General features: G+C 36.5%; 1 protein-coding gene across 1 annotated transcript; it reads right to left on the bottom strand.

Annotated features, from left to right (window-relative positions):
* Positions 1-18271: 18271 nt before the first annotated feature.
* TEX43 (testis expressed 43) lies at positions 18272-24717 on the bottom strand. The gene is made up of 3 exons (XM_032212849.1): positions 24598-24717; positions 20914-21022; positions 18272-18533 (listed from the first exon to the last, which is right to left on the bottom strand). The coding sequence occupies exons 1-3, from the start codon at positions 24678-24680 to the stop codon at positions 18327-18329; spliced, it is 399 nt and encodes a 132-aa protein (XP_032068740.1). The 5' UTR covers positions 24681-24717; the 3' UTR covers positions 18272-18326.
* Positions 24718-25174: the final 457 nt, after the last annotated feature.

The following is a 25174-nucleotide window of genomic DNA, read 5'->3' on the forward strand; positions in this document are numbered from 1 at the left end:
AAAGAGGAGTGACTGTGTGCGTGTGTGGGGGGGAGGAGTGTTCTGCATCTGAGATTTATCATCTTAGGTCTTGGATTTGGAACCCAGTGAAAGAAAATACACAGCATCATTTAATAGTGCAGGGTTGAGATGTACAATTGGGTACCATCTGCATGCTAATTATCCAGTGGTGACAGATGTTCTCACACAGTGGCATTTATGTTAATCAGGGGTGTCAAACTCAATTTCATTGAAGGGCACATCACGGTTGTATTTGACCTTGGTGGGATGGGGTGGGTGTGGGCATGGTCAGCTTGAGATCACTTGTGTTGGAGGTGCCTGTGGCGGCCCGAGGGCATGCGGCCTCCCTGAGCTCCATTTTTGCTGGCAGAGGGCTGCAGGAGGCCGTTGCAGCCCCAAAACAGCCTGTGTGTGGCCCTCCCATTTTTGCTGGCAGAAGCACCATAGGCTGTTCCTTCACTGTTTCCAGGGCAGTCCTGCAGGCCAGATCTAAGCACTCCAGTCCCTAGGTCTTGAGTTTGAAACCCCTGATATAAATATTAAAACGGAGCAGATAGATCTCTCAGTCCTTATTATCACCAACCTGGACCAGCCTCAAAGAAAGAAGTACCCACAGAAAACTCTGCCATTCCAAACCCAACTCCTGGGGCTGACCCAAAAGGATACCATGGTCAATGGTATTGTAGGCCATTGAGAGATCTAAAAGAGCCAAGATGGATGTACTACCCCATCCTATTCCTAACAGAAATAATCGAAAAGGGATCAAAAATGATTCTGTCCTATATTTAGGCCTGAAGCCCAACTGGAAGTGGTCTAAATAATCTCTTTCTTCCTGGAACTAAGCACTGATTACCTCATAAATGCTGGATAATGCAGTTTCTAGTGACTGACATCACAATAACAAAGTAATTTCTTTCCTTCACTACCCATAATACTAGAAGAGAAACTATATATATACATAGTTTATACATAGTCTATATATACATCCTGTTTCCCTGAAAATAAGATCTCCCCAGATAATAAGCCCTCCCCAAGAATATTGCAACACAGCAGCAGCCATGAGGTGACCATGCTCGCCGCCACCTATACCTCAACAATAGTAAGACCTCCCTGAAAAAAAGGCCAAGCGCTTATTTCAGGGATCAAAAGAAAATAAGATCCTGTCTTATTTTTGGTGAAACATGGTAATGCAACCCTTAAAAGAAAGCATTCATTCATTCACTCATGTTTATGTGGCCACATATATCATAGACAAGTGCGTCGGAGCCATACAACAAAGCTACAAATATATATATTTGTGTATGTGTGTGTGTGTATGTATATATATGTGTATGTATGTGTGCGTGTGTGTGTGTATATATATATACACACACACATACATATATACATACATACACATATATATATAAACTTTCAAATTATAAAAAGCACAATAAAATGAATAGTGATCTAAGTGACTAGTCAACTTATATAATCATTACCAATTATAATACTTCAGTCAACCTGTTTGCAGAAATACATTAGCTATCATTTCAATATTCCTGCTATTTGCATCCCTCTCTACCCTATTTAGTGAGCAGAAAGGAACAACTAATTTCAACGAAGACAAATTTTGAATGGGGAAAAAACTAAATTGTAATGCAAACAATATTTTCCATTTTCATGAACTAGAAGTGCCAGATCTTCAAATGAAGAAAACTATACTAGATATTAGTATAGTTTTCTGAATTTGAAACAGATAGTTTCAAGTGTTTTTTTGAATCAATGTAAAGTATATAACATCAGTTATATTAATTTGGAACAATATTCCCTAATCCAGTATTTTATTGTTGCATTACATTATAATTCCATTCATCCCATCAGTACAGAAAGAGTCATTACCTTGACAGGATAGTTGTTTTATTGTTTCCATCCTGCTGGGCTTGTGCCTGCAGGCTTTGAATACAGTACTTTGCTTATTATCTGATTTTAACATTTAGCTTCCATGAGATGTTTCATGCTAGGCACAAATCTTGATGTAGAACTTTCTCAGTTTTTTCCTTCCTTTGTAGCCTTTTATTTTTTCCAATCTAATAATGTTGGGAAGAAATTATATAGAGGAATTTTGGAATCTGGCTATCCAGTAGAATAATTATCTAAAAACTGAATAAGAGGAGACAACTCTCCCCCGACCAACTGAGATAGCTGAGTAATGACTTGCAGAAATGTACATACAACAGATTGTTTTTTCACACAAAAGATAATCCAGACACCTTCTACGTGGCCACTGCTGGTAAAAGGATTAGAAATAATTGAAAAAGTTAGGCTCTGCAGGCTTTTCCTGACTTGCTTCTTCTTTTCAGACCAATAGAACAATGGGAAAAAATTGTGTAATGGAATATAGGATAACTATATATAAAAAAAAACGGGTCCAAATTGTTGTGGGAAAAACTGCAAAAGAAAAATCAGACCGGAGATAAGACCAGATCTAGCCAGGTGTTGAGAAGGGGGGGAAAAAACCTTAGTGGACCCCTGTGCTACCAACTGCTTTCTTAAATTCACCTTTCTGCCCTTCCAGAGTAGAACTATTTTTAAATAATTGGGAAGAATTCTAGAAGCCAGGCTCTGTGGGCTTCCTTAACTGGCTTACTAGATTCCAGAGCTGCTTGTGGCCAATTAGAGCAATGATGGTGACAAATGATACAGATTTATGCTCAGTTGAAAAATAATCCTGGCTATGTAACCTTAGAGAGAGAGAAAGATATAAATGTACTTGTAGCTGCTGTAAGAAGATTGGAAACCACTCTTTTTCTTTTATTGCTTTTTCTTTTAGCTTATTTTTTATTTTTCTCTTCAATTCACAATTTGCATTGGTTTTATTTTGCTGAAAATATATTTAATAAAAAAATATTTTAGACAAGAAAGAAAAAAATCCAGGCTACAAGTGAAGGACATATCCCTTAAACATTTTTTTAAGTTGTCAATAACTTTAAATTTGCTGCAGAAGTTACCAGTTTGTGTATTTGTTATGGTATTTCCATGCTGCTCTATTTCAAAACTTCTCCAAGGCATTCTGCTAAAATGCCTGGACATCTTTAGGTGAGAGACCACTGCTGCTAATACTGAGTAATTTCAGTAGGATGACTCTTGAGGTAATTGCCCTGCAATTGTTAATGCCATTAATATCTAAGTTGTTAAACTGGTATAGCTGAATAGTCTGTTTTAATCATTACTAGCTCTTTTAAAATGGGAAGAAATATTATTTTCGAAATCCCACTTTTGATAAATTGGCAACTTTCTATCTCCATTCTGTTATGTAAGAAATTTGGGGGAATGGTTACTTAATTGCTTTAAAAACACTCTACTTAGAGAGTCTCAATGTGAATTAATGTGTAAATTACATTTAGATTTTGGATTTAGGTGTAGATTCTTCTCCCCTTCCCCATCTTGAAATAATCCCCATTTCCTTCTAATTTCTCTGATGTCATTGAACCAGAGAAAAATCTTGCATATGGATTTAGGCAACATAACCTTTTGGTTATATTGTCTAAATCCATAAAAGTATTCTGCTGTATTATAATTATCCAAGTTTATGAGAAACTCTTAGTTGAGAAAAGATGCCTTAGGACATGGGTGTCAAACACGCGACAACATGCCAACATATGATGTTGCAACTTTTTTCCCTTTGCTAAATGGGGTGGGCTTGGCCAGCATGTGATGCATCCGGCCCACAGGCCACGAGTTTGACACCCCTGCCTTAGGATATCTGAAAAGGAAGATGATTAACAATATTGTTTTTGTTGTAGTTAACACTTGTAAAAAAAAATGGGTGAATGAAGAGAAGATCTTTAAAAATTGGCAGAGCACACTTCTATTAAAATTCTAGCTTGAAGAACTAGAGTACGGTATACTGTACATTTCCTAAATGCATGGTAGATGAAGATAAAAAGTAGACATATTTTTTTTTGTGACCCCCACCTTCATATTTGACTCAACATACAGGTAGTAGTTGATTTACAACCATTCATTTAGTGACCATTCAAAGTTACAACAGCATCAAAAAAGGGACTGATAGCTGGCCTTCATACTTACAACTGATGCAACAATTCCACAGTCATGTGATCATAATTTGGGTGCCTGGCAACCAGCATATATTTTACAACAGTTGTAGCATCCCAGGGTCATGAGATTGCCATTTGTTACCTTCCCAGCCAGATTATGAGTCATGTGACTCTTATGTGAACATAGCAATTCTGTGCTAGCCATTAAAAGAGTGCCTCTTTTTAAGAAGTATCTATGAGCCAAAAAATGGTATCATTACTTTAAGGCATATTTATGACTTCTAGACTTTAACTCCCAGAATTCCTTGAGCCAGGATGGCTCAGTTTTATGGACAAAAGAAAAAGGTGTTGCTTTCATGAATAACAGATGTGATATGCTCCTGTGAAGTCCAAAGCATGCATTGTTAGCCTATTAATTTATTAACAAAATACAGTTGGATACTGTAGTTGTAATCACAGTTTTAAGATTAGAATTTAGATATACTTTGTGCTAGAGGTTTGTAAAACTTATTGTATCTACATACTACTCAAGCACATATGGTCTTTAACTGGGCAAAATGATGTATCACAGGACAACATTTTTAAAATTAAAGTATCTCAAATGGGCTAAGAAATAGAATGTATCCATAGTCCTGGAAGCTGAAGTCATGACTGTCAAAGGAATAGCAATAGCAATAGCAGTAGAATGAAATTCGGGAAAATCATCACTGCTTCAGTGTTACTGGCTGCTGCTGTGGTCAGGAGCTCTTCATTTTCAACATTCTATGACAGTTACCCATCCAGTATCACAATAATTCACTCCCTTCCTCACCAGACATCAGCCACTTCTCTGAGAGGAAGATTTCCAATGCCAATGTCAGAGTCCGTCAAGGAAACTGAGCATGAAGCTGGCAAGAAGTTGGATGTTGTTCCTGTTCCCACTGCTTTTTTGCCCACCGTTGATCATTCTGTTTTTTAGTTACTTCTGAGGAAGTAACTAAAATGATGACCCAATTGGGCTTGGGTTGTCTAGTTTTAATTAAAAATACATATGTTAATCTCTAGCATATTCTCAATTTAGTATTACAGTTGTTCCCAGCTTATGCCAGTGTTAGTGATTAGGTACTTTATTTTTTTCTAAAAGCTATTTACTTTTTAATTAAGAACTATATAAATTCAATGCAGTTTTTTAACGAAGAAGTAATCAGCCACTTCTTACCCAGTAGCAGCACCTGTTCTTAACAGCCTTCTGTGTGTTTGCTGCCACCACAGCTGGTGATACTGATTGCTATGGGTACTTTCCAGTTGGATCTCTTCCTAGAGTAATGTAATATCCATTCATCAAAATTCAATCCTGTTGTTTTTTAGAGCATTTAAAAAATATAATTGATAAGTTAATAATTTATATGCTGCCTGACTCCCAGCGTCTCTATCTAAGTAAGTCTGTGAACGATCAAAATAGAACTGGAAGTTCATTTTCCTTCTTTGTACTACATAGCTAATTCTTGAGAGAAGTTTGTTGAACTTCAGTGTAACCATAAAGATAACAATCACATTCAAAATTATCCTCACCAAGAACATAGAATTGAAAGCACAAAAGTAAAAATATGTCAACATGGATCTCCAATCAATGGTTCCATGTGCTGCCAAGTGCAAAAATCTATCCCTGTGTTTGCATGCCAACAAATGGTTGGAACTCTGATAGTTCCAACCACTTGTTGCCAAGGGTGTGGGGGAGCAAAGTCCTGCTCACAATAGATGATTGTCTTTTAATGAGCCATGTGTACAGTGTTAATGCACAGTCTTGATCCAGTAGGAGCTGTCCTTATTCTAGAAGTGTACAAGGGAGCATAGATAGTTGCATGAAGTTACATTTCATTTATAAAACTTCTGTGAAATATGGATCAGCAGCTATCTGATTTTGCTACATCCTAGAAGTTCCTTTTAAAAATTGTTGAAGAAGCTAAATAAACAATATGTTAATGTGTAATAATAGTACAGGCAATCTTCAACTCAGAAACACAATTGAGTCCAAAATTTCTGTTTTTAAGTGAGACATTTCTTAAGTGAGTTTTGCCCCATTTTACAGGTTTTCTTGCCACAGTTATTAAGTGAATCACTACAGTTGGTAAGTTAGTAAGCTGGTTGTTAAGTGAACCTGGCTTCCTCATTAACTTTGCTTGTCAGAAGATTACAAAAGGTGATCACATGAACGTGGACACAGTACAGATCATAAATACGAACCTGTTACCAACCATTCTAATTTTGATCCCATTATGGGGATGCTGCAAAGGTCGTAACTGAAAAACAGTCATAAGTCACCTTTTTTCAGTGCCATTGTAACTTTGAATGGTCACTAAATGAACATGTAAATCAAGGACTACCTGTAATACTGTAAGCCGAAGATTTTTTAAAAATTAAAATGTCCATTGATGTGGTATATCTTTTTTTTTCTTCTGTTCAATCTGCTGGGACTTGTCCAGGCAGTCTAATTCTCAGAGACTGCCTGGACAAGTCCCAGCAGTTTTCTTGGCAAGGTTTTTCAGACCTGGTTTGCATTGCCTCCTTCCTACAGCTGAGAAAAAGAGACTGGCCCAAGATTGCTCAGCTGGCTTTGTGTTTAAGTCAGAACTAGAGCTCACAGTCTCCAGGTTTCTAGACTGATGCCTTCCTTAACTACTATATCAAACTGACACTCAGTGTATCTAATAAGAGTACTTTTATATTTTGTAGTTATGGTTTTAAAACGGCTTTAAGAAGATTAATTCCTCTATAGTAAATTAACCAGTCACTGAATATTAGTTCTATTTGTATTTAATATTGTTTTTAAAAAATGTTCCAGTGTGCAATGTCACTCCAAAGCAATAAAATACTTCCCCCCACATTTTAGAGGAAATATATTTTACATTATTATATTGTATTTATATATTTGCTTAGTATATAGTATCAGTGAATAGAGTGGCTTATTTGAACATCAGTTAAGTAAGGTTCTATTGCAACTTTGCACAAACATCTCTTGTCTATTTGGTGAAGGTCATTTTTTTAACATTTAAAATAATTGTTGAGATTTTAAAACAAGAATAAAACTAATTTCATTTAAACCATTATTGAAAAGCCATATCTCTTTAAAATATTAATCTAAATAAAATCTAAAAAAACAAATATAACAATGGGGAAAGTAGAATAATGCAATAATATTATACAATTAAAATTTTCATCTTTAAAACATTCCATGTCTTAATTATATCAAAGTCTAGTCCCAGGAGTTCATTTTTAAACAATAAGTCAAAGCTGGCAAAGTTTTTCTCTCTTGCTCTTCTGACTTAGTTGAAGGAGGATCACTCTTCCTTACCCTCAACCCCAGAACACCAAACACAAGTGACAAGTCTCTCTGTTAAAAAATCAACCCTTTCAACTTGCACACTGTACCTTCATTAAAAAAATGTTGTCAGTGTTTGTATAAACTAATGGAGCTATTTTGTGATCTGGATTGTTTTCCAGGGTAGATTCCATTTAGAGCAGGGCTGTCAAACTCCTGGCCCCGTTGGCCAAATGTGTCATGTGCTGCCCACACCCGGTTTAGCAAAGGGAGTCTTGAAACCGCCATGACAACATGAGTTTGACACCCCTGATTTAGAGGGAAGCATGCCTTCAAAATAACTCACCAGAGTATTGCTTTAATATGCAATTTATGTGTAAGAACATACAATCCTCTTACTGGATTTAACATAACTTTTTTTCTGTGAAGACACGCCAATCTTTGTGGAACCACAACAGTTTTATGGCTATGAGGACAATTGCATTGGCATCTACTTCATAACTGAAATCATGCTTGCTTCAAAATATGGCGGGGTATGTTCACTTGGGCTTATTCTCACCTAAGGATCACAGAGTTGAAGCTCCATAATAAACTTCATCATCCCTTTCACAATTAAGATGTTATTATATCAATAAATCAGTCATGAACACTGTAATATATTGTGTACTATATGCTGTGTAGATGTATATATGTATAATTTTATTACCTTCATGAACTTTTACTCCCACATAATCATTAATATATGGCAAATAACGTGGGAGGATGACAAGAAGTGAAAGTGAAGGTAGTCAATTACTGAAGAAAGCTGGTTGATCCTAAAAAAAATTGCCTAATGTATTTTTCTTTAAAAAAATGTTTAGAACTTTCTCTGTAGAGTAAGAAATCTTACAGAAGAAGAATGAGTTGTGTCATATTTGGAGCTTGTGCTTGAGCATATTGTGTATGCTCAGCAACACAACACTTTTAAAGACTATACGATCATCAGGGCAAATCTTAATAGTTGCAGACTGAAAATCTTGCCTCTTCTTTGCTAAATATTGAAAAGCTTGTGAGAGGACTAGAGACAGGCATAGCCCAAAGTTTCTTTGAGACCATGTTCACCCACTAAATCATTAAATCTTTATTACTGGCATAGACCAGCCAAAAATCAACCCAGTCGTTTGAATTTGTTAAGAAAAACAGCCTAGGCCCTAGGGCTTCCCACCTTATGAGTTGAGAAGGGCTGAGATAGAAAAGCATTATTTTTCTGTAGTTGTGCTGGCCTCTGGAATTATCTCTTGTGGAGCTCAGGTTAGCTTCAGTTTTGGCTGCCTTCTGAAGGCAGTTGAAAATGAAGGTCGTTTGGAGGGCATATGGAAAGTTGGGATTTGGTGGTGTGTTTTTTTGGGTTTTGTTATTGTTTTTGTGTCTTTAGATTTTGTAAGTATTAGGGTTTTTTCATGGTTTTAACTGGACTATATATTCTTGTAGGGGCCTGTCAATTGTAGCAGGGAATAAATGGAAGGAAGGAAATTCCTTGGTGTTGCCGCCTATTGTGAAGATAAACAAAGGTGGTGCAGCTTTTAAATTTTTCCTTCAAAAGAGTATGGGTTTGGACAGCTTCAGAAAGGTTTGCTTTTCTTCTTCTAAGACTTGTTCAATTGCTTGTCAGATATTCTGAATTTCCTGCAGTCATCTCTGCTGACAGTGAGGCTGGCATTTAAAAACATCTCTCCAACTTTATAATTTAAAGGGGAATATTGTATACTATTGTTAAGCCTTACTGGAGACTGGAGGAGAGAGTACAGCCAATTAGGGCCCCCTTGATGTTATCCATTACTGTCTGATTGCCTAACGTCATACCAATGGAATGGGAATTGAAGATTTTTTAACAGACTTTGCAATTGCTACTTGATCCCATCTGATTTAGCAATAGAGTACTACTTTATTATAGTCCATCTAGCCTACACCCAACTTCATTTATTTGTCTAGAGAATAATTTACTAATTCTTCAGCAAGTAGTTCATCCAGCACATCCTTCTTTGAGAGACAGAAGGCATTGCTAAAACATTGCTGCTATGAATACAGAGGTGGTATTTAGCCCGTTCTGACAGGGTCTAGAGAACCGGTAGCAGAAATTTTGAGTAGTTCAGAGAACTGGCAAATAGGCTGGCCCCATTCCCACTGCCTCCCAGCTGATCTTCTTTTGTTGCCATGAACAGGAGAACAGAGCTGGAAAGCAGATTAGTATCGTGGGCAGGGAATGGGGATTTTGCAGTAACCTTCCCCCAGGAGTGGGGAGAGAATGGAGATTTTGCAGTATCCTTCCCTTGCCATGCCCACAAAGCCATGCCACAGAACCAGTAGTAATTTTTTTTAATCCCACCACTGTATGGATACATAACCCAGATTAACAAATGCAGGAACTAAAAGCAAGAAGGAAAACATGAAAAGGAAGAAATAAAAGTATGCTTAAGTGAAAAAAGTAGAAGAAAAATAGATAGGAAAAATGTAGAATTATAACTTAAAATAATGAATTACAATTTAAAAAGTACAACTTGAAATTTTGAATAAAAATTAATGGGAATGAGCTTTAAATAGTATTCCAATCATTTTAATTCAAAACAACCACCAGTGCTTTGTGTAAAAAAGTGCTGTACACTGACTGCTATTTCTTTGCAAACAAACAAACAAAAACTTTACAGAGAGAAATGTTTTGCTTAGAAGCAAAACTGCCTGGTGCAACATCAAAATGATTTTTCGTTTTCCTTTTCATTGTAATGTAATATAAAAATCCTGCTCTGCCTAAATACATCAAACAATAAATAAGCAGGTCAAAATGGGCTTGTTTTTTGCATTTGAAAATTCATGAATTATGCTGTTAAGTTCACTTTGTAGGGAATTGTTAAATGTTCTGTTGAGAGTCAAAAATAAGGAACTCAGATTCTCATATTCATGCACTGCAATGCTGAGCTGACAGGCTTGTATTTGTGGGAATGCAATATTTATTAATTTATTAATAAAATTTATACACTGTCCATCTCACTGTCTAAGTGATTTGAACTATTCTCAAAAAATAAAGCACAGATTGTACAGGTGCTGTCCAATGGCTCTGTAGATTTTATCAACTAAAGAATTGTTTTAACTGTACAATGATATAAGCTGATATATTAATAGATTTTTCTGACAATTGCTCACATTGAATTGCACAGTAGCAGCACTTGCAAAAGGGTTTTGTAGGACTGGTTCAACTTATTATGTATTAAAAATTAAGAAAATATTGCCAGCTGTAATCTTTCTATTCTCTTTTTCCTACAACATTTATTGAAAATTGGAAACACAAGAATAAGACTAATACAAAATGAAATAGAGCCAAAAAAGAAAAGAAAAGAAAAGGAAGGGAAAGAAAAAATTAAAAGAAAAAGTAGCAAAAAAAGAAAATAAAGAAAAAATATAAAAAGTAGCTTTCAATCTTCTTTACATCAGTTATAAATATAATTATAAATTGACCAATAGTTCCATTAGTATTCCATTGGGAATCATAGACGTTGTAGTTTCTGTATCTCTGGAGTTCACTAGGATACACTAGGCTGATCCATTGGCTGCACCTGATGTAGACATCTAATTGCAGATAAAAAGGAAAAATATTTAATTTGAATTCTGAGCAGCCAAATTCTTGTGTATTAGAATGACTTGTCTCAACAAGAGTTTAATGCCAGCTTATTAATATCAGAGTTCATGAGAAGAGATTATAAAATAGATTATGCAAATAACTGGTGAATTCCAGGAATGTATTTTTAAGATATACTTTGTCAGTATTCCTTGGTAATGAATAATTACTAGGGAAGCACTCATAGCAATAGCTAATTTACAGTAATGCACCTCTGTTTCAACACTAATCCTTCCAAAAACATCTTTTGATTCCTTATATCCGTGGAAGCAATTTCTTTTTCTAGCAGAGGATTTCCTTTTAATGCCAGCTTGAACTGACAATGTGGTATGCATTACTGAGCCTAGTTAGGCCCTCTCTGAAATATGCCTGGCCAAATTTAGGGTATAGCACCAGCCGAATTTCAGGGTAAAAGAGGGGGATTAGCAGTTGTCATCTAGGAGACTCTGTTAGGCTTTAGGGACATGGTTGCACAAATTGCAGGGTATGAAACCCTGTTTCTGAAAATAGACGTCGGATTGAGGGGATTGTTGCTACTGTACCAACCTCTCTAATGTATAACAACCCCCCTACCCAAGATATTGAAGGCTATCTCAGAATTGCCAATGAAATCCCCCAAACCGATGGTCTCAGGGGACTTCAATTTGCTGTCCTGGACCAGGCCTAAAAAGCAGCTCAGGAGTTCATGGTCACAATGGTGGCCATGGGCTTATGTCAGGTTATTCAAGGCCCCATTCAAAACAAGAGGCACATATTAATCATAGTTTTCTTGTTAGAACAGTGACAATGTGATCTGAAATGAGGGGGGTATCATTGTCCCATCTGTCATGGTAAGATTATGCCTTGGTGACCTTGAGATTTTCTTATACCACTTCCTCCCAGAGGTATGACCCATCCACCATTTCCAACTGATGACCTGGTGGAATTCCAAAGAAAATGGGGTTTAGTCAAGATTGTACTGCATAGTCCTACTGAGGCCTTGACCACTGCTGAAAGAGAAAAGTGGTGAAGTCCTTGGATTGGATTGTGCCCATCTGACCTCTTGACCCATCATTCACAGAATTCACCATAATTTATAGAGGAGGGAACTGAAAAAACATTGAGAATTGTCTGGAGTACACTGGAGGAAGACGAGTAATGAATCTGATTCATTTGAGTGAAAAGCTGATATTAAGGCTTATCTCATGGCAGTAAGAGCAATGAAACTAATATTTTCCCACTCCTATTGTGTTTTCAGAGAACTTCCTGGAAGTCCTGCTTGCGTTATCCAAACACTGGGGTGGACGGGGGCTTGGAGGCTTACCTTGGAAGTCATTTGAGCAATTTGCAATGCATCTAGCAGATAAAATAGCTCATATCCACTCTCAATTGGTAACCAAGTGTGGCACAAGTCCTGTAGAGATCCTCAGGAAGTGGATCTCCAGTTATCTGGGAACAGTTTGAACCTGTTGGACCTCAAGAAGTGGACAGGGTCTTTGAGACTGCAAGTACAGCCACCTGTGAATTAAATCCATGTCCTCCTGGTTAGTCAAAGCTATCTAGGAGGTGAAATATGGTGAGTGTTAGTGATGGTTAATTCATCTTCATGGGAGAGTTTGAATTAACCATCACTAGCACCCACCACATCTCATCTAGATGGCTTTGACTTAGCAGGATGGACATGGATTTAATTCACAGATGGCTGTACTTGCAGTCCCCAAAACATCATTTAAATAGGTGTTGGTAGCCGCTACCTCAAGAAGCCATTGCTGGATCTTACCAGTCTGGATAATTTTTTAGGGAAGGTGGCTTTGAAAGACTACGACATATAAATGTTATAAATTGTGGTTTCGGTATCATTTACAAGATTACCAATTGCAATCCATTTATATAAAACAACAATCAAGTTCTTGGCCTTTAAAGGAAGATGGTATCACCAGGGGAAAGGATTATCTAAATCTAAATTCTTTACAACAAAACTTTTCCAAGTATTAGAGTGACACTTAGTGGAAGGAGAAGGAACATGCCAACTCATGTCTATCTTTTTTCCTGCAATAAATTAAAGTCACAGATAGTGTGCAATCACAGTGAACTAATGCCAATTGCTCATATATACAATTTTGCTTTTGTTCCTTTTTCCTTCTATGTTTTTAATGTAACAATCATCCCACTTTTTAAAAATACTTTTAAATTGGTAGTCAATGAGTAGATTATTACTTTTTGAATAGGCAACATCTTCATGAGTATCTTTATCTGCAAGTGTTAGGAACTGTATATTTTTAAACTGAAATTCCTACCATTTTATTAGGTGGCTCAACAAAAATGTAAATATCTAATTGGCATATTAAGTCTCATGAGCTAGTTATTTCTTAATTGTATTCTTTTTCATTTTAATTATTGTAATTATACAAAAGTATAAAGTATAAAACTATGTTTTGAAAAAGCAACAAAAGAAAAACAAAATTAAGAATTAAGCCTTGCCCATACAAAATCATAACAACCAATTTTCCCCATTACCTTAATAAAAGTCCTGTTCAAAGGCTAGATCTAAACACATATCTTCAGACCAGTTTTTTAAAAAGTTGTGAGTATTGTACAGGTAGTCCTTGATTTACAACCACAATTGAGCCCAAAATATGTTGTTAAGTGAGACATTTGTTAAGTGAGCTTTTCCCCATCTTATGACCTTTCTTGCCACAGTTATTAAGTGAAACACTTATGTTGTTAAGTTAGTCACACGATTCTTAAGTGAATCCGGCTTCCCCAATGACTTTGCTTGTCAGAAGGTTGAAAAAGCTGATCACACAACCCTGGGACACTGCAACCATCATAAATATGAACCAGTTGCCAAGCAACCAGATCTTGATCATTGACTATGCTGCAACAGTCCTAAGTGTGAACAATAGTCATGTCACTTTTTTCAGTGCCAATGTAACTTTGAACAGTCACTAAACAAACTGTACTAAGTCAAGGAAGACCTGTAGTAGATTCTTTCCAACAAAGCAAGATCAGATTTTTGGCTTGCTCTAAACATCTGTAGGAGGTATTGAGGTGTTTAAATTTCATTCATTAAATAAAATTTTATTCATCAATAAAATGAAATGAATGAATGAATGAGGTGTTTAAAATCTCCAGGAGGAAAATGTGTAGCAGATGGATTGGTAGTGCCTAGAAAAGCCAACCTTTTAAGTTCCCACAAGCCATGCAATGTAGAATTTCAAAGGTAAAAAACAACACTTGAACATATATATTTGGGCTCAATTGTGGTCGTGAAGTATAAAAAAACCTGAATTATATCCTGAATCTTGTTGAAAGTTAATGCAATACAATAGATCTGACTTGCCAGCATGCAAGTAGTAGCATGCAGCACCAATTGCAGTTTCCGAGTCTTCTTCAAAGATCATACATCGCACATTGTAGTAGACTATTCTTGTGATCTGGAAAGTATGAATATAAGTTACCTGATCTATCATTATTCCACCCATTAATTAATTAATTAGTACTAACAATATTCCTCGAATCTAATCCTAAATTCTAAGGGGACACAGTATGAAAAAGCCTTGTCTATTATAATAATTTAATTTTGGCTTTATCAGAAAATGAATTAGGCAGTTGGAAAAATAAATATTTGATTGCTAGTACATGTGGAGGAAATAAGTATTTTATTTTTAATGTCAATATTAAATCCTTCGTACTATCTCTATGTATATGTGTTTGCAGCTGAGCAAAGAACTAGAGTTTTGACCAAGTATTTTAAAGGAGCATAAGTGAAACAGCCCTCTTTGAAGCACAAAAGCAGCCATTTCTCTCCCAATCTTCACAATTGCTTTGAAAGCTGTCTCTGGTTGTTAGCATGTGCTTGTGAAGACACAAACAACATTCCACAGAGACCACCAGTGAAATGAAGTGAACTGAAGTAAGCGTGTATGGACTGATTTAGACAGTGAGGGACACTGTCAGTGAGTCTTCTAAACCACTGAAGGTTACTATCTCAGTTAAGCTCAAGGTCTTACATGTTGTTATTTTATAGCAGTGGTAAATTTTAGGGCAAAAAAAAACCCCTTGATGAGTTTTTGATCCAAACCAAGTAGTACTTTTTAAGACACCTGTGTGGCCAGGCCTGGCAAGCTCCAAAGGTTTAATTGCTGAAAAGATTTATATTTCCCAAACAGGCAGGGAGCATTGTTAAACTTTTCCCCATTGTATTGCTCATGCATTTTTCATTTGAATCCATTGAGAAATGATATTTTGCAATTTATTAAGTTGGCCTTTAAAATCATTTAGATTGCACGCCTTATAAATATGCATAGGATTCAAATGAAGCAAGTGATATATGCAATGATATGACAATCGCATTTCATAAAATTAATATTGTATTTTAATTAAGAAAGGATGCATGTTAATGAGACACAGAATAAGGGCCAATGTTTTAAATCCTCAGAAATGTATAGCCTTTAATGTGTGCTGATTAATAGTGAATTTAATTACAGCTTGTTTACATAGATAAGAAGTCAGAGTTTTAAATGTGATTTCTTGTCTACCTTTATTTTTTATAGAAGCAATGTTGACATGGGGGTTGAAAAACAAAAATATTCATGTTGTTAATGGTACTTTCAGATTTTTATATTTTATTTTGAAAATATTTTCTCTTTGAATAGATATTAACAGAATGTAAAGATTAATGGTCAGTACCTTCATGACTTAGAAGTGGGCACATAGCCATGTAAAGCACAGTCTGCAACTGGCTATGGATCAAAATCTGAAAGATAGCAGGTATGGCATTGTGATCCAGGCCCTGCCTCTTTTGTATGTGCTTGTGATGCCAAATCTACTTTGTAGATTTTGATGTGACTGTACATACTGGCTGTATGAAGTAAAATATAAATGCTTGAATTAAGTCAGTGCATATACAAGCACAGCAGGGGTGTGTATGCTCAAGATGGCAATAGGAATAGGACAAAGTTCTGTCAATGTAGCTTTACAATAAAGTGAACTTAGCATATCTGATGTTGATTCCTCTCTAGTTTACCCAGCAAAGCCAATATCAGTTTTGCAAGTCTGAAAGTACAATTCCTCTCCCACATCTTCTTTGCAGCTTGAGAAGCTAGGGTGGGTCTCTTCCAGCCTCTTGCGTCTCTCACTATTTAGTTGCAGATTGTGCTGTCTTTCACCCATTCCATTGACAGCATCTCTTTGCCCATTATCTCAAGGTCTTTCCTACATGCAATTACGGTACATCTTTGCTGAAAACAAGACTTTGATTGTATCATCAATTTAAACGTGGAATGGGCTACAGCTAGTTTGTAAGGCCATAGCAAAAACAAAAACAAAAAACCTGATGTTTACTCCAGACCTAAATTTACTGCAAAACAGCATATCTGTCAAAATAATGCATAAAACATACTCCAGTCTACTAAATTTGCACTGGAAAGTTTGTGCTGAGAGGTGGGTTTTTTTTTACAGTATAAAATAGACTAGAGCATTTGATTGGACTTCTTTATCTAGGATAAAACATTTAACCTGAAAATGCCTCCTGTAGAAGGATAATTTGCTTATTAAGTGACTCAGTGTAAAGGAAGCTCCTTCTATTTTTGAAGCAAATGTGAGATTAGTAGAGATGCTTGAGATATGTAAGGGACTGTCATGCAAAGATCCAGCTGCAAGTTTCTCTACTTATCTATGAAAAGTCTTGCCTCCTCACCAGATCAGAGGAAGAATGTTAGAAATAAAGTTTTTTTTAAAAAAATCCATCACCTTAATGTACATGGGGAGTGTATTAGTTCTAAATGGCAATTAGCCCAGTCAGAATTTTTACAAATCTACCCTTTTCGTCTACAAGAGACTCTGAGAATATTGCTTGAAAGGAATCATGTTCAGTTTTAGCTAGAGAATTAGTGCCATTTGCAATGGAAAAAACCCTCCTGAATGTTTCATTGACAAAAATAGAAGGGTCAGTGGGGCTTACTAATGAAACCACAATGCTACTGCTGGTGTAAAATGAACTCTTTGATCATTAAATCATATTGTGACTGGGAATTTGTAAATTAGACGCATCATGATAGTCTTCATAACAACAATTAAATTTCATGCCTACTCTAATTTGCTTCCCTTGTATAAATCCTTCCTCTGAAATCAAAATTCACCTTCGAATGAAGCTCTTCTCTAGCACACACACACACATATAAAAAAGGATTCCCCAGGCAATTGTTAACTTTAAACAGGCATTAAAGGTTACATTTCCTATGTACTTTTCAATAATATACCTCTGATATAATTCAGGAACATTTTCCTATAACAAAAAAGCCTTACATTATAATCAACACTTCTACTTTCCCCATAATTGAAGTTCTTTGATTAAATTAAAGAATTTAAAACATTAAAAACTGAAAGACAAAAATACCGTATTTTTCAGACTATAAGATGCACAGGAATATAAGACACACCAAGTTTTCGAAGCGGTAAACAAGAAAAAATGGTTTTTGCCCTCCCCAGCCCTCAGGGGCACTCTGGAGGCCTCCTAAATCCTCTGTGTGTCCTGTTTTTTGCAAAAACTGGGCACACAGAGGGTTTGGGAGGGCTGCAGAATGCTCCTGGGAGCTGGGGAGGGCAAAAACGCACAGTGTGGGGGGTTTGAAAGAGAAAAAACTTGCCCGTTGTTCACAAAAATCACATGCCCAAAGGGTTTGGGGGGCCTGCAAAGTGCCCCTCGGGGCAGGAGAGAGCAAAAACAGCAAGTGGGGGGGATTGGGAGGCTAAAAATGGGCCCATTTTTCACAAAAACAGGGCATGCAGAAGGTTTGGGAGCCTGCAGAGTGCTTCTGAGGGCTGGGGAGGGCAAAAACGCCCTCGTTTTTGCAAAATCGGGCCCATTTTCACCTCCCAATCCCCACACACATCGCATTTTTGCCCTCCCCAGCACATAGGCACACTCTAGGCCTCCCAAACCCTCTGTACACCCTGTTTTTGGGACACGTAGGGCAAGGTTTCCTGAGGCAAAAAATGGCTGTATTTGGTGTATAAGATGCACCAACATTTCCACCCTCTTTTAGGGGGGGAGTGCATCTTATATTCCAAAAACTATGGTAGTTCAAACAAGAAAATATACTGATAAATAATATAAGAATTATATAATAAAGTCCAATCTAATGCAGATCCTTAATTTTAAAACAAAAACAAAAGTATGCAAATATTTGAAAGGATATGTAAATTATTCCTAGCTGATCAAATCTTACTTTCCTAATTTAGAAATATATTTCACAGAGTTATCTTAATTAGGAAAAAGACCAAGCAAACACATGCCTTTTTTTCTTATAACATTGTTTATGTACAGCTGATGAAATCCCAATGGAAGATAAGAATCTCAGAGTTTGATCCTGAAGCCATAAGCCAGCATGGATTTGTGGTATCTGGAGAGGTGAGAATAAATGGGAATATCCACAATTATGTCTTCTTGTGGCACTTTCTGCATAACTTTCTTTCGGTCCTCCCCATGGCAATGTCTCTCACTTTTCTCCAGAAATAGGGTGTCTTCACAGGCCCCACTATATAGTTCAACTTGGTCAGCGTGCTAATGAAAGGAAATCAATTGTTTTATGTCCATGCAGAAAGAGCCTTCCAATAATGACATGATTAACACTGGTATTAATTTATTTGAAATACAGGTAGTCATTGAATCACAACCAAAGTTGAGCCCAATTGTTAAGTGAGTTATTTGTTAAGTGGGTGTTGCCCCATTTTAGATCTTTCTTGTCACAGCTGATAAACGAATCATTGCAGATATTAAGTTACTAACACGGTTGTTAAGTGAATCTGGCTTCCCCATTGACTTTACTTATCAGAAGGTCAAAAAAGGGATCACATAATGCAGAATACTGCAATCGTCATAAATATGAGTCAGTTGCAAGAGTCAGAATTTTGATCACATAACCACGGAAATACTGCAACAGTTGTTAAGTATGAAAAACAGCGATAAATCACTGTTTTTAGTGCCATTGTAACTTTGAACAGTCACTAAACAAACTCTTGTAAATCAAAGGTTACCTATAGTATATTTATGCATGTAAATTCCATTGTTTTTAATACTATTTCAGTCAAAAGAATCTATGGGTGGTGCATAACAAACCAGAAACCAACTTTTAAAATATACCACCATTACTAATCATAACCGAATACTAGTATTATAATTCCATGAGCAGAGAAAAATTACAGTTAATTAATCTGAGTATGAAATATGCACTCTTGAGATCTAATTTGAGAGGTCTTAATTTCAAAAATTTACTTGAATCATACAATGCCCCTGATGAATATCCCTACCCTATATTGTCAAAGAACCATTCATTGCTTTAAAAATCACTGATGTCCACAGCTCTATATTCTTTGAGGAAATATCTTATATAAATAAAGTGAAATGGCCCTAATTAATTTTGGAAGTGGGGATGCCTTCTTTCTGTGTTCTATTTGGGTGGAATCATAGATCTGGAAAGATCTTTGAGTACAACTTCCTGCTTATATAGGAATTCAGGTTGATGTATCCCAATCAGATGGCCATTTAACTTCTGATGAATACATCCACTGAAGGCAAACACACCACCTCCCTCTCTGGACTGTTGACTTAATCACCAAACTGATTTTTCTGAAAGTGTTTTCTCCCATTAACATTTAATTAGAACCTGTCTTCATATATCTACAGTCCTTTATTCTATATTCTTGGGAATTATGGGAAATGGTCTTGAATTTCTTCTAAAGGACATCCTTTCAGATATTCAGAATACTGTACTGTCTTAATCTTCCTCAGTCTAATTCTACCCAGCTATTTCATTCCCTCTTGTTGTTGTTCTTGTAACTTCAAATCAATGTTGACTCCTAGTGACTACCTGGACAGTCTCTAGCTTGCTTGATAAAATTTCAGAACTGGTTTTCCCCTGTCTCTTTCCTAAGGTTGAGAGAGAATGAACTGGTCCAAAATCATCCAGCTGGCTTTGTGCCTAAGATGGGACTAGAACACATGGTTTCCCAGGTTTTAGCCTGGTGTCTTAATCACTACACCAAATTCATTCTTATCCCAGGTTAATTACTGTTGTCCTTCCCTCAACCACGTCAGAATTTTCTGAATTCTCCTTAAAATGTGATGCCTGTAAAGTACTCAAAAATAGTATCTCACTAAATCAGAGTATATGTGCATACATATATTTTTCATTAAGGATGTCTGGGCAAACATGGGTAAAGAGCTATGTTTGTCTTGGACACCAAGTTGAGCATGATTTTCTTCCTCTTTAATAGAAGAAAGAATTAGCTATAAAATTTGTTAGGATTCAATCAGGGGTGGGTTTCAACCGGTTTGCGGCGGTCCCCACGAACCGGTTGGTCGGCAAACCCGGAAGTAAGTAACTTCCGGGAACGGCGAAGGGCCCAGCCGCCCGCCCGCGCTCCTTACCCGGTTTTGACAAGTTCTGCGCTTCCACGCATGTGCAGGACGCATACAGCGCCTGCGCGATCCTCCAGGAGCAGCTGGAGCATCGCACAGATGCTAGTACGCATGCGTGCACTGCGCGTGTGCACGAGGATGCCGCCGGCCCCGTTCCAACTGAACCGGTTGGAACAGGGCGAGAAACCCATCCCTGGATCCAATAGTGACTTTTTAAATATTTATTGTGTGCCAGTTTGGTGTAATGGTTAAGGCATTAGGCTAGAAACTCAGAGGCTGTAAATTCTAGTCCCACCATAGGCACAAAGTCAGCTGAATGACCTTGAGCCAGTCACTTTCTCTCAGCTCTAAGAAGGAGATGATGGCAAACTGCTTTTGAAAAACCTCACCAAGAAAACTGCAGGAATTTGTCCAGGCAATTTCTAAGAATCAAACATGATTGAACAGAGTAAAAAAAATATTGCATTTTTAAAATGAGGCCCCTGTTTTGCATAAAAAAATAATTGTTTCTCCTGATTCCTACCTGCAAATGTAATGCTCGGTACTTCATATCCTGTTTCCAGGGCATCACATACTGTTTTGGAATCATTCCATGTTTGCATGAAAATCTTGGTAAATGGCAGTGAATAAACCTGGGAATATAATAAGCAAGTAAAGAGTCAATCAATAAATAAATAAAACTGAAAAGCATGACATTACGATACATCAGAAACATCTCACAAACTACCAACACACTATTGCAACTACATGGCATTACTGTAGCACACAATCCAAAACATCCTAAGTAAACCAAAAGACCCAGCCTCCCCAGAAGAAAAAACAAGAGTCATCTTACTACAACATACAGTGTAGGAATTGTAACAGCCACTATGTAGGACAAACAGGCAGAAGATTAGCAGAATGCATCTATGAACAACAACTAGTAGTCAGAAGACCTGATGAAACTCCTTAATTTCACAACGCAGGGACACATGTAACCATAGTTTCACCTGGGAAACTGAGCACCTTAGACCAAGCCAAGTCAAAAAGATTGGGTACCATTGACATACACAACTGGATTGATGCACAATTATACGAGTCAATGTGCATCATTAGTGGGACTATTCAGTTTACTGTGATATACTGGTTGCCTATTCTGAGTCATGTACCACCTCTGGAAGTTAGACCAAAAAAGCCGTCCTTCAAGACCATCTGAAGATTGATAATTATACTGAGCAACAGTAGCTTACCTGAAGCGAAATACGTTGATATCTAGACAACTAGCCATTTCTACTGCTTGAAGCACTTTAGAAAAATGATTTCAACACTCACATGTGGAAGCAATATTGGATAGAAAAGTGCCCCCTAGAATATTGAAGCTTTCCCTGCATCTTGGACAAACCAGAGCCCCGTGTTATATAGATAACGTTGAAGTGATTCACCTTTGTCATGGTAGATGCACAGATGCCCTCCATAAGTGGGGAAAAATACCGATCACCGAATTGTGACTGTGTGGTCCAAAAAACAAAGTATTGAACACATAGTGACAGAGTGTCACAACAGAACCTATATTGGAGATTTCACTGGTTTTCTGGCTATGACCACTGAAGTAAAAAAGAAATTATACTTCATATACTTTTGTAAACTTCCTGTTTTCCTGGTTTGTATTCTGTTTTGTATTTTAGCCCTGTTCCTTTTACCAAAATATGGTGTGAATATGCTATATGATAAACGATAATAATTTAGGTTTAGTGGACTGCAGAAAACATGAAGATACAAAAAGCCTGAAGGTCAGCTAGGGATGTCAGCCTCCATGTGTCTTCCTCACTGCTACTGTGGATAGTCCATGCTCTCCTTCTAGCTCCTAAAACTTGGCAGATATGTAATAGTTCCAGTCAAGCAGAATCATGAAGCCTGTCTATTTATTAATTATACAACATGCTTTAATTGTTTCTGCACTCATTTCAAATTACCTCTTCAAATTTGCTCAAGTAAAATGAAGAAAACATAGGAAAAAATGATAATTTAACATATTGGATATTAGCCAATGAAACATAATGTAATGTCCTTATCATTTCTCCTTTTGCTAAGTATACCACACAGGTATTAAATATTTCTTTGCATTATTGATCATTCACACCAGATTCATTTATTAGACAAATCCATCTTTTTGAAACCAAAACATAAGCAAACATCAACATGTTTGTAAATTACTTGTCTTAACAATTCATATCTGCATCTTTGAAATGCTGATTTACAAGATAACCATCCGCCCTGTTGCACTGTATGGCACTGAATGCTGGGCAGCAATACCAGGGACCAAAAGCTATCTGCATGCCATAGAAATGTGAATGCTACGTTGGATATCAGGCATCTCTCTTCTTGACCACATCACAAATGACACTTTGACATTTTGGTGTGGCACCAGTTATAAAGATGAGAGACCAGTTCCGCTGGTATGGACATGTCCTGAGAGCAGCACTTTCCACCGTTGCCAAGACTGCCTACCAACTAGTGGTAGGCAATGGCTGGCGACCTTGCGGGCATCCAAAATGGAGATGGCAAAGTATCATCAACAAAGATATGCAGACATGCGCCCTGGAGACACAGCTGACTGTGCGAAGTAATGTTCAGTGATTCAAAAAATGAACCCTGCACTAGCAGGAATATGCTAGGAAGATGTTTGAAATTCTGATAAAATGTCAAATCAGCTTTTCCTTTTCCCACCATTTCTTAATGTTATAGAAAAAGAATGATTCTTTACATTAAGGAAACACAAGAGGAAGACCTAATGCTTAATGAGCTTCTATAATAAAGACATACCTCGTGTTTTTTTTTTTAAATCTTATACTTTACTTATATATTTTCCTTTTTTATCATTCACCATTTCCCATTCTGATAATATGGACTGTTTAAGCCATCTCTCCTTTTATTTTTAAAAATCTTTAAGAATGTTTTATAAAAATCAACATTTTTGATTAAGTTACTTCTGGTTAAAAACTCATTAGTTTTTAAAAGACAATGGAAAAGCCACAACTACATTGCTACAAACACTAAAAATTAAGTTCAAAGAAAATGTTTACAATATTAAAGAGAAAAAACATTGAAGTGCTTTATTACCTATTATTCTTTAAAAAAAATTAAAAGTTCAAAATACATATGAGAACATTTTAGTGATTTACCCCATTGCTCTGCTAATTTTCAGTAAAATAGAAAAATAATTAAGATAAAAATTCTTACAGATTCTAAAGGTTTAGGGAATAAAGTACATCTTAAACTATTTCATAAAAAATGCAAAATGTTGCATTTTCTACAGTAAAGTGCTTTGGGAAATGGAATACAAGTAGTGGAAACAAATGCCTGTCCTTTCCTAATTTATAAGTTGCTTCTGATTCTAGAACATTTATTTTGCAGAAATGGGATTGGTAGGAAATAAAACAAAATGCAGTCAAATAAGAAAATAAAAGAGGGAAAAAGCAATTGGCACAATATTACTTTTCATTGGAGAAGAACCAATCACAGCCTTTAAATTCCCTGCTGCTGTACAACTTCATGTTAATATAGTATAGTATACCTAAAGGCCTATAAACTGCATTCAATTGATGATATGCATGCACAAACAAGCCTAGCCGATTCATGAGTTCAGATAAAACATGATGTTCAGCTGAGAATCCATTGAAGAATGGACAAATAGATTGCATGCATGTATATGAATTTTCACTGTAGCTTTGTCTCAATGCATACCAAGGTCCCCGAAGAAATGTATTACTGTATAATGATTATTATTGGACAGGATACTGGTCACTGGACTGGTTTAAATTGATATCTGTATGTTTGTTAAATCATCTTATTAGAATATGAACATAAAGCTTCTCACATTGTTATTAAAAAATGACTTTTATAACCACAAAAATGTTGCTTGTTTTTTGTATTCTGAAGCATTTTCCTATTTACATCTTTCAAGAGGATTACTGAACAAAGAATTGAGGATTTTTGGCAGGCTCAATGCATTCTTAATCATTAACTTCAATTTCTTCCATTTCTAAAATACCTTCTGTGCTTGTTTTTGTTAATTGCACAACACACTGCAATTGAAAAGCAAGCACAATAACCCACTTGAGAAAAATTGGACGTTAAAATCCATCTGCTTCTGACTGATAGCTGCTGGAAAAGGTACATTTCCCCCCCACCATCCCAAATATCTGTCCGGTTGAAGTCCCTCTCTTACCCTCTGAGGTTTGTATTGACCCCTTTGGAAACCATATTGGTTTTAGACCCCTCAGGGGGTTCATCTTTGGGGTTGCTGCTCATGCTACAGGAAATGCTGCACTCGGTTGTTGGTAACTTATCAAGTAAACTGGAACCTGCATCAAGACAAGGATTATGATGCATCAGCCATTGTCAGGTTGATGACATAATAAGAAATGCCCTTTCAATGAACACATGGCTAAAATATAACAAAATCTGAACGAAGCTTTGACTGTTTCCCTTAGGTGCTGATGTGGAAGCAGATGCTTATATATTTTGATGGAGGTGGAAAATGCAAAGAATATTAGGGTAGTGTGAAAGAAGAATATGGGGATGGGATTATGGTCATTGCATCTTTGAAAACCTATATTATCAGAGGAAACAGGTCAAGGCAGTACAGTTGTTTTTAGCCTTGAAAGAAGATCTAATTCAACAAAATCTTTATACATGATAAAATTTACATAATTGTCCTTTCAATTTAATTTAGGTCTATTGGTAACTTGTATGTAGTTAATAAGCTTCATTATTAGAAAAGGATTAACTACCATGTCTTACTG

This window comes from Thamnophis elegans, chromosome 3, assembly GCF_009769535.1.
Source record: "Thamnophis elegans isolate rThaEle1 chromosome 3, rThaEle1.pri, whole genome shotgun sequence".
Lineage (NCBI taxonomy): Eukaryota > Metazoa > Chordata > Lepidosauria > Squamata > Colubridae > Thamnophis > Thamnophis elegans.

Bases quoted from the DNA above. Each gene is read 5' to 3' on its own strand.
- TEX43 (XM_032212849.1), bottom strand. From the start codon at position 24,680: ATGAGCAGCAACCCCAAAGATGAACCCCCTGAGGGGTCTAAAACCAAT. The intron at 21,023-24,597 runs GTAAGAGAGGGA...TTATATTCCCAG, and splicing joins GTCAATACAAACCTCAGAGG to GTTTATTCACTGCCATTTAC. The intron at 18,534-20,913 runs GTAGGAATCAGG...TCCTTTCATTAG, and splicing joins ACCGAGCATTACATTTGCAG to CACGCTGACCAAGTTGAACT.